The sequence below is a fragment of the Maylandia zebra genome, linkage group LG2 (genome assembly GCF_041146795.1).
Source record: "Maylandia zebra isolate NMK-2024a linkage group LG2, Mzebra_GT3a, whole genome shotgun sequence".
Lineage (NCBI taxonomy): Eukaryota > Metazoa > Chordata > Actinopteri > Cichliformes > Cichlidae > Maylandia > Maylandia zebra.
The window spans coordinates 34,989,131-34,999,626 of record NC_135168.1 but is presented as its reverse complement, the minus strand read 5'-3'; the positions used below and the strand labels follow the sequence as shown (position 1 = coordinate 34,999,626).

The 10,496-nt window shown below is 40.1% G+C and overlaps 2 protein-coding genes across 2 annotated transcripts; both read right to left on the bottom strand.

Annotated features, from left to right (window-relative positions):
• Positions 1-49: 49 nt before the first annotated feature.
• On the bottom strand, positions 50-6,725 carry faf2 (Fas associated factor family member 2). Its single transcript, XM_004541088.6, has 11 exons — positions 6,574-6,725; positions 5,666-5,734; positions 5,434-5,568; positions 5,081-5,157; positions 4,850-4,988; positions 4,661-4,746; positions 4,341-4,432; positions 3,684-3,861; positions 1,768-1,939; positions 1,538-1,681; positions 50-1,290 (listed from the first exon to the last, which is right to left on the bottom strand). The coding sequence occupies exons 1-11, from the start codon at positions 6,634-6,636 to the stop codon at positions 1,108-1,110; spliced, it is 1,338 nt and encodes a 445-aa protein (XP_004541145.1). The 5' UTR covers positions 6,637-6,725; the 3' UTR covers positions 50-1,107.
• Positions 6,726-7,832: 1,107 nt separating this feature from the next.
• On the bottom strand, positions 7,833-10,300 carry pin4 (protein (peptidylprolyl cis/trans isomerase) NIMA-interacting, 4 (parvulin)). Its single transcript, XM_004541089.4, has 4 exons — positions 10,137-10,300; positions 9,896-9,963; positions 8,743-8,862; positions 7,833-8,371 (listed from the first exon to the last, which is right to left on the bottom strand). The coding sequence occupies exons 1-4, from the start codon at positions 10,171-10,173 to the stop codon at positions 8,213-8,215; spliced, it is 384 nt and encodes a 127-aa protein (XP_004541146.1). The 5' UTR covers positions 10,174-10,300; the 3' UTR covers positions 7,833-8,212.
• Positions 10,301-10,496: the final 196 nt, after the last annotated feature.

Here is a 10,496-nt window from a genome sequence, read left to right as displayed (position 1 = left end):
ATAAGATCTCATCACTGCATGCAAGTGTTGTTCATTCTCAATAAACCCACATTTTTAAAATGTTTTTAATTTATAGTTGGAAAATTACATCTTTACATGAGCCCATTTAGATGTTACAGGCGAACAGGCATCTATGAGTAACCACAGGCACACTATGAGCAGACTCGCACTATACTAGATAAAGCCACATGTAAAAGCTGTGGCTTCTTGTTAAATAATGTATCTTTGAACTTCATGAGCTTGCGGCAGTCTGCTTTACATAGTAACCAATCTGCATTTGGTCATTTCATGACACAAAGGAGTCAAACAAAACATATGGTAAATTTAGGGATTTTAAATAGCTAACTTATGTACAGGTCATGGCTCATTTATAACAGGGTTCCCATTTATCCTCAAAGTCCAAAACCACTAACCTGCTCCCTGAAGTAGGTACATTTGTTCTTCAAACCACATGGATTAACAATCACAGCGGTAACAAACCCAACTCAGACTGATTTTGTTGTGCTCATTAGTCAGTGTGAGGGGAAACAAACTCAAGGCGAAAGGATGTTGGATGGGGACAAGGATCAAACATCAAAACTTTGACCAAAAAAAAAAGTTAGCTAAGGAAACACACCATCATAGAAATCTCCATTCTGCATCCTCAATGTAACTATTAACACATTCTGGTGGGTCAAATGCCCACAAAAGAACGACTGGGTTATGATTCTGGTGTTGCACAAAGCTATTGTGCTGTTTCAGAACATTTCATTAGATGATTAATCTGGTGCTGCAACAAATACTGGTGTGAAAGAACACGAATTAACCGGGGCAAGTACAAGTGATGGAAATCAAACTCTGTCCACACATAGATGAGTTCAAGGAAGGACTTCAAGAAATATTTATTTGATAAAATTCAAGACTTTCCAGGCTATTGGGAACCCTGTAAACACAACCAAACAAGGACTAGAGATGTAGGGTGGTTTAATTTTTTTTTTCCAGGTTAGGGTTTTATCTCAATGATCCCTTATGCATAATGGCCATTGAACAAAATATGAAAAAAGAAAAAAAGGATGGGTTGGTGTCAGAGGAAAATGTTTCCTCGCTGTAGAAGAGGTATGTTTTCTATTAATCGTCCGTAAGGTCCTGAACAAAAAGCACCTCGGAGCGGCTGAGTCCTGCCTCTTTCAGCGTGGGTGGGTTGGGCTGCTCTTCAGTGGGAAGGCAGGGCAAGACTCGGCGAGGGAAGTTTGTAACTATCTGAAACTTCTCTGGAGTTTCTTTCAAAGAGAATAGGAAATCGTGTATTACCTGTGAAAGAAAAATAACAAAATGACGCTTTCATAATGAAACAAGAGAAGAAACTTTTTTCTAATAACATGAAATTATGTAAAAATTAATTTGTTGACTACTGAATTACTGCAATTAGATGAGAAAACCAAATAAGGAAGCTAAACCATGTGGCTACAAAACATCATTTACTAGAAACCTGACACTTTGCCAAAACAATTATTAAAAGTAGATAAATTAAGCAAGGGCAAATGGGAGTGATGCTCACCGTCAGAGACTGGCCAAACAGGAATCGCCTCTCTACTCGTGTATCGTTGGGCAGCTTGAACACTATTTTGACACTTTCAGGATCATCTGCAGGAGGCTCTGGAGGAAGACATTCCGACTTCCTCTCCTTCTCCTCTTCAAGTGTCTGGAAAAGTGACAACATTAATCATAAACTCAGAATGCAAACATGAAAAAAATCTCTTATTTCCATCAATGCAAAACAGGACTCACTCGTCGTCTCCGCTCTTCAGCAAGAGCACTCTGTCGGACCTTCTCCTCCTCTTGCCTCTTCTGCTCCTGCTCCTCCCTTTTCTTTCGTTCCTTCTCCTGGTCGGCACGGAGCGAAGCCAGATAGGCCTCATCCTGCTGCTGCCTTAGCACTTGGGTCTGGTTCCTCTCCTCGCTGAAACAAAAAGGTGACGTCTTTATCCGACACAAAGTGAGGCATTAAGCAGTGAATGATATACTATTGTTTTGTGTATATCCGCAAATGCCGGCCATGTCGATATCTCTGACTACCACATCTACATCTACACATCATTGTCCATGCCATAATAAGCTGTGGTCATTAAATTAGCCTTGTGTCCTTGTCCTTGCACTTCAATTAAATTAAACAATATGGGCCTCCTACCAAAACAAACATGGGTGTTTTTCAGAAATTGGACTTTTCCATTTTCATTCATCTACTAACAAAACTGACCTTTGGAAATCCTTCTAAGGCAAAAATATGTGTACACTTCTCTGTATTAATATTATATTTTGGGGTTATATCACCTCCTACTGGTTGGGCATGCTCTGAACAACATCTAAGTTGTGTTTTTGGATTCTCATGTGCACACTTATTTGAGAAAGGGGAAACTGTTTTAAAAAAAATATTAGTGTATGTGTGGACTAGGTCTAAGGCAGAAGTACTTCACACACCAGTGGTCAAAGGAGCTTGCAAAGAAAAGCGTCTGGACTTCTTTAAGTTGCTTGAAGACGTTTCACCTCTCATCCGAGAAGCTTCTTCAGTTCTAAGGTCAAATGGTGGAGAGTCCCAGATATAAACCTAGTGGGAGTAACCCCCCAAAGAGGGACAAAAGGACCCCCTGATGATCCTCTAATCGCCTGAGCCAAGGTGTGAAATTGGGTGTGGGTCCCAAGCAGCCATCAGCATCGAGGATGCCAATGTTCACATTTTGAACAGAGAGGACAGATGGTTTGAAAGAGGAGTGAAAGAAGTCATCTATGTCCACTGTGAGCAACCATCTTTGAACAGAGGCGGGGGTTTACGACTCCAACTGTCTGCCATCTATAATCCAGTTTTGAGTTCCCTCCCCAGACGCCTGAACGCCCACTCACATCCTGGGCCATCTGACCTCAGGAATTCGGTGGGGATAAGGTGGGGCCAGGTTTCACAATGAGCTCACCCGAAACCCTGGCTGATTGGGACCCACACCCAGTTTCACACCTTGGCTAAGGCGACTAGAGGATCATCAGGGGGTCCTTTTGTCCCTCTTTGGGGGGATGCTCCCACTAGGTTTAAATCTGGGACTCCCCACCATTTGACCTTAGAACTGAAGAAGCTTCTCGGATGAGAGGTGAAACGTCTTCAAGCAACTTAAAGAAGTCCAGACGCTTTTCTTTGCAAGCTCCTTTGACTACGATGACCTGGATGACTGAGAACCTTCACAGACATTTCACACACAAGTGACTGACAGTTGGCAAACAACCAATCAGCACTCAAAAGGCGAGCCCACAGGGCTTCGATTAGCTTTTACGATGAGCTTAACTAGTTGCCTATTATCTTTTTTCACAAACATCACAATGGTCAGTTTTGCCTTCAGTAATCAGGGGAAAGAAAGTGATGAAATAATTTGTGATGGTCACACTTCAATCAAAACTATCACACAATTAAAGTTAAACATAAACAGAGAGCAGTTTTGCTCACGGGGTTAATGGACGACCATATGTCACAAGGCTGAATACAGCGGCTTAGGTTTGAGTTCAACCCAGAGCCCTTTACTCTCTCTCTCATTTCCTGTCTACTCTCCACTACTACACTGTCGAATGAAGGCAAAGACCCCAAAACATAATGGGGTTTTTTAAGTGTCGAGAAGATCTTTTAAAGTCATGCAAGTCAGTGTTAGTTAATCAATTTTCTGTACCGTTCAAGGCGCTCTGACATTAGATATGTTTGGTTAGCATCCATGATGAACGTCAGCTGGTTGATAAGGTCCTCTGGCTGAATGAGACCCTCGAGCCTGCCGACCACTGTCATCTTGCGATCCTTCAGCATTATCATGGCCAGGAATGGGTAGGTGTTCTCTCGCAACGCTTGGGACACTTAAAAAGAAATTACACTGTCAAATCTCCTGTAATAACAGTGACACTACATTTTAATTAAAAGTCAGTTCACACCAAGCACAAATGGACAAACGAATCCTACCTCATCGAACATGTGGCAGCTCACAGGCAAATCATTTCTATTCAAATTAGGCTTTAAACCCTTCACTGCCAGCTCAAAGCAATAAAAGGGATTTTGTTGCTTCTCCAAGCATCAAAAATGACATTACAGACTCAGCATGTGACCGTTTCTAGAAACAACATCTCCATTAATGATGATTAATAAAACTGCACATGGATGTTCAAACTGAGCGTTTTTTTATTACAACTAGACCGCCTCCACACAACAAAGATGGTGCTCTCTTTTCTTATCATTCTTTAAGTCAAAAACAAGGAGGGCACTTCCTCACTTCAACCTGTTTTATACTTTATTTCCCATTTATCACAGCAACTCAGTAATAAGCAACAAACATGCATACCTCTGTAGCCCTCAGGCTTGCTTGTTGAACATGCCCAAAAGAGCATTCGTGTGTTGAGGAAGGTAATGACCTCTTCAGTACATAATGTGGAGCTGGAATGTGACAAATCAGGACCATAAAAACATGTTTTTTATGTGTATATGCTTAGAACAAATAAATTGTTAATTAATTGTTAATAAAGAAAGGATGTGTCTTTACATCATGCAGCAAAAAGCAAGCAGATGTACCTGTACACCAGCAACTGTACAACACATGCATCAGACAGTATGGGACCTATAGTGGCTACAGGTGATGTGGGCATAAAAAAAAAAAAACTATACCGGCAAAACTCGTCAGTGTCTTGATGATCGTCTCCGTGAAGGTACACTAATAGGTAGCGGAGCTCCCTTTTGGCATCGTTCAGTGCCTACAAGTATCACAATAAGCAAAGGCGGTTTTATCTTTTAAGCTGTCTTAACATCACTTCAGAAACGAAAATATACTTTTATCATCCATATCCATGTTCTCACCTGGCTGTATGTTCCCTGGTAAAAGACAGGGTGTGCCTGCCCATACTTCTCCTCAAAACTATGAATGAAAGACACAACGTCTCCAACGGGGTCTGTCACACGACCACGAGGATCAGGCCTGATGAACCGCAGGGCGAGCCTTGGAACAAAAAACATTTTATATAATAGTTGCAATCAGGAATTTTGCTTTATGCAGCAACTGTGAGTTAAAAACCTAAAGGCTCTAATTACCTGAATATGTCCAGAAGTGTGTAATATGTAAATCTGAATGGTAGCATTATCAAATAGTAACTCCATCCTAGTAACCCCTGAAAAGAAACACCAGTGCAATCCATCACACCTTAAACATTGCCAAAATGAGAGATTCTCTATCTTTTTAACTATAAAACACAACTAAAAACTACAAAATCACTTAGACTGAACATTTGTTCAAAGACACTTAAAGGTTACACACGTAATATTACACACAGCATATAAGTAGCACTATTTCCAAGAGAAACAGGTGAAGTATGTGCCAGAGTTGAAAAGAATCTAGTATGCCATTTTTGTATAGTGAAACAATAGATACCAGTCTCCAGACCTACCCTGGGTTGTGGCCTTGACACGATGTAACTATATACTCTATGATCTGCTGTATTGACCTGAAGTGGTCTGGATGGTGGAGGGTTAAACACACTGGGAACTCCTTCCTGCTCGTTAAGCCTGTCTTGTACTGCAGCCTGAAATAAACAAATGTTTAAGCCAGTTGTTCTTATTTCAGCAGTCATATGTATATTAAGTCAATAGAAAATCATAAAAAAAGCATGTCTCCTGTACCTCTATGTTCCAATTGTGTTGCTCTAATGTTCGACGACATTGGTCCATTGATTCCAAACCGGTTAAATCCTATTAAAAAAACAACAACAAACAAACAGAAAAAAACCCCGAAAGATTAAAAAGACCATAGGTGGACTATAAAAGAAGAAAATTGTCGTCTCTAAGCTTGGATTGTCTCTCACAAATTCTTCATTAAGAATGAGCAACAATGACACAATAATAGTCTGAATCGCCTATCTTATTTAGTGTCCTTTAACGGGGTTTGGGGAGGAATTTGACCTCGAAAACAAGATAAATCATCTAGAGAACAAAGCACGATGGTATGTAATGTTAATTCAAGTGGTTCCAACAGTTAGCTTACCAACGGCCAAAGAAAGCTAGAGCAGGCTACAAATGGAGATGGAGCAATATCGCATGTATTTGGTTTATTATCATATAATGACAGAGTGACTTCGCGTAGCTACAACTATTGTGTGGCTCAGAAACTTCAGTGGCAGCTGTGCTAATGTTAACTCAGCAAGTGTTATGTAGGGAGCGTCAATGAAAAGCTAGCCTCAGCCCAAGTTGACGTTGAGTCAAAAATGACATTAAACACCAGGTAATGGTGGAACGGACTGACCTAGCTGGAGTGTTTATACCCGCGTGAGAGCCGCGCGACAAATATATAAACGTTTAAAGTCTGCTAACTTGTTAGCCAGCCTAGCTAGTGTTCGCTAGCTTCGCTAACGTTAGCTCTGACTCAAGTTGACGGGTGAGGGCTGGGGGTAACGTTATCGAAGTTGACTGTGCAAAAAAGCGTTGAAACATGCGGGCCACACTACGTTCACACCCTGTTACTATCGACGACAGAGCATCGCCACACGAGGTCTCAAACGGGCACGAGTTGAGGCGGAATATCAGCTGTCTACCTGAAATTGGAGGAGTTTTTCAGTCTGCGCCTGGGATAATTCTGGCTCCTCTGGCGCCGCCATCTTACCTCGCCAATCATCTAGCAAGGCCTAACAACGTCAACTGTCTTTTCCTGATTCCAGCCGTGCAGGCGCGAGCTGCGCGGGCTGCTGCCGCCTAGCGGTTTGGATGTATTTGAGCCCCTCATTATGTCACCCATGAAAGAAGTTTTTGTTTTCCATTGAAAGGAAAAGCAAAAAACCAATCAAAAGTACAAAAATGTTCATTTACTCAAGCTTTATTCCATTTATTTGTTTATAAAATACTAAAATTCACTGACTTCTTCATCAACATACACCACTGATGTGCAGTACAGTAATAACTTAGCCAATTCCATATGCACTAATGCACAATAACAAGTCAGATGGTCGCTCTTCTCCTTAGTCTGGAGGACGCTGGATCCATGTTTTCCAAAAGAAACTTGAAATTTCAATTAATCACACAACACCTTTCTGCTTTGCCATTTAAAATGTAATTTGGCACAATGAAGAATGTGCTGTCTCTGGATCATGTTCACATATGCTTCTTCTTTGAATGATTGAGCTTTAACCTTCATTTGTGCATGGCACAGGGAACTGTGTTCAGAGACAGTGATTTCTGAAAGTGTTCTTGAGGTCATGCAGTGATTTCCATCTAATGATCATGCTTGTTTATAATGTAGTGTCGATGCAGAGCTTAAAGATAATGGCTATCCCATACTGATTTTCAACCTTGTTCTTTGCACAAAGATTTTCCAGATTCTTTGATTTTTAAGACCTTATTATGCACGGCAGATGATAAAATATTCAAAGTCTTTACAATTTTTCTTTTCAAGTCTTTTGAAGATTGGTGAACATCTGCCCCCTATCCTTCTGAAAAACCCAAGAAAATTTACAGCCTGTTTTGAGCCAAGAAACGCCCTGGACTGTATATCATATATTTACAGTCTGTTCACTTGAGATTTAGCATGCAGTCCAATTCTTGATGATAAGGTGGGAGTCTACCAGACTGTCCATCCATATACATTACTGATGTGCAGTACAGTAATAACTCTGCTTCAAGGGTTCGTGTTTTAGCATGCATCTTTTATACATTTTTACACAATTCTGATGATTTATAATTCATGTGACGTTCTCTATAATTAAAATGTTCTCTATAATGAAACTCTTCTTCGGGATACACAATAATAGAAACTCCTACATTAACACTCAATCATCCAATATTCACACCCACTGAAGAATTTCCTTTTTTACTATGGTAATTTTATTTATGGAAGCGAAGAATTAAAAGACATCACGTTAAAGAAAAATAAATCCCCTTTTCTAAAAGATAATAAGGCATTAGATCTTTTTCAATAATGAGTCTAACTTCTAGCAGTCTTGTTATACCCTCTCAGTCATACCAGTAAACTTCTTTATTACATAAATGCATATCTTCTCCCTCAAGTTAAATTTTCAGTATGGCAAGCACATTTATCACAGACAAATCTGACAGAATTCTACATCAATGTTTTTTTATTCTCATGTGTTTTGAAAAATATAAGAAAATCATCAGAAGTTTAGGAATATAGCACATTGGGGAATTTACATGTCTTGATTTCAAGTGTTGAACTGGCCCGAGTTACTTTTTCCCCTCTATCATAATGATGTGGTACCCAAATTTTGTCTTGACAGGAGGGTCTGTGTAGACTGGTTTATCCATGGAGCTGACAGGGAGGGCGAATGCTGCATCCTGGAAAGGTCCGACCATCGATCCTCGCGTCATCCACCCTAGATCACCCTGTGACAAACAAACATAAAAGTCATGAAGAGATCACATGATATGCATCTGGGGAAATGCAAAAAGCAATCTGTAAACATTTCTATTAGTTTGGATTTCGTTTGCTCTAATATAATCCAAATGTCAATTATCAAATGGTTAAGAGAAAGGACTAAAATGGATAGATTTCTGCCAGAGCCAAGAAAAACTCTCAACAATGACCTCATCTAAGCCACGTACTGTGTAATATGATAACTAAGGAATCATATGACAAATTTTCCATGGTTACGTTACTTCTGACTGGGATGATTTCAGTTAAACATTATAAACAAACAGACTGTCAATAAAGGGAAACTAACACCGCACATCTGATTATGAGTGCAAGCGCTTACTCCTTGTCTGGCTTTGTCTTCACTATACTGTGTAGCTACTTCACTGAAACGAACTCCAGCCTTCAGTTTCTCCATTGCTTCCATGCATTTTCCATGTTTTTCACACAGGATATGCCGGACCTGCGGAAAAAAAACAAAAACAGATGATTCTGCTTGACTTGTGGGAGAGAAATGTTGTCCCACTCTTGTCTGATATATGATTCTAGCTGCCCGATAGCCCTGAGTCTTTTTTATTTTTCATTTCACAATGTGTTAAATGTTTTGCAGTTTGCAGTAGTATGCAGTTTAGCATTCTCTCACAAGCCTTTCCCTCGAAAACACATTGTCTAGATGGAAGCACACTTTGGTCTAAAAACCTGTATATACCTTTCAGCATTGATGGTGCCTTTCCAGATGTGCGAGCTCCCAAGGAGTGCACTGTTGTACCCCCAAGCCATCAGAGAAGCTAGTGTTAGAGACGAGTGATGATATAACAAGCTGGATGGTCGCTCTTTGTCTTTAGTTCAGCATCCATGTTTTCCAAAAATAAAAAAAATATTCATGTTTCTATTCGTCTCAACCCAGAACGGTTTTCCACTTTCCCTCGGTCCATTTTAAGCGAGCGAGGGAAGTTCTGGATCATGTTCACATGACTTCTTCTTTGCATGACAGAGCCAGTGATTTCCATGACAGAATCAAGCCTTTTTTTCAACGTTATGCCTCCTGAGGGCTCGAAGATCGCAGCCCTTGTGCACAGAGATTTCTCCACATCAAAAGATTCAGATTTTGATATTATTGGTACTAAATTTTGATGTTTAGTTAAGTTTATGAAGTGCTTTTTCACAGAATATTTCTTAACAGAAAACCTTTTTTTTTTTTTAACAAAAACGTTTAACAACAGTCTCTCTGAATGTACCTAAATAAGGCGGGAATTATATACTGTGCAAAGGATAATTATTAAAAAGACAAGAAAAGGCAACAATTGTTCAGACATTTCTGTTAAAGCAGGAAGGTTTGGATTATTAAAATAGCATCGTACGGGACACTGCACGCGACATGGACTCGTTCATCTGTGCTCTCCTTTCAACTCCCCCAAAAGTCACATTTTTGTTGGGAAGGGAATGAAATCTGTCATTAATGTTGCAGTTAAGCTTTGTCTTCAATGTAACGTTACCTTGACAGCGGTCCCTCCTTTTGGGCCTTTTTCTTTCTTGTCGGTGTCTGCACTCCCTGAAGCAGCTCCTACATAGTGACAAGGTGGCAGATGAACACACCACAGCACCCGTTAAACCCATTAAAACTGCACTGTAGTAGTAACCGTTGTGATAAAGGCGCTTCTGGGATCACATGGAAAAGTTATTAGCTGACTTTAATTATAGAATACATATACAGTTAGTAAGTTATAGGACACTAACCTTTACCACCCTTTCCCCCTTTTCCCTTTGGTGGCATTTCAGGCTAACGTGCACTTATAACTCAACAATAATCAATGAGAAATAACAGTTACAGATCAAACACTTGCTATGTTGTGATTAGCATGCGCATAAACCTGCGCAGAGAACCCAAACTCTTCTTCTTCTTTCGCCACTCGTTGGTAGATCAAAGATTCTTGACACAATATACCGCCATCTACTGTATAGAACCATAAACGCGGTTCATTCATGTACAAGCTAATGAGATCTTTCTTCCTTTTCTTATGAGACAGTACCAATGACTGTTTTTTTACAGTCATTTGACGGCACTCAATGTTATCCCCTTTGCCAACATAAAGGCTC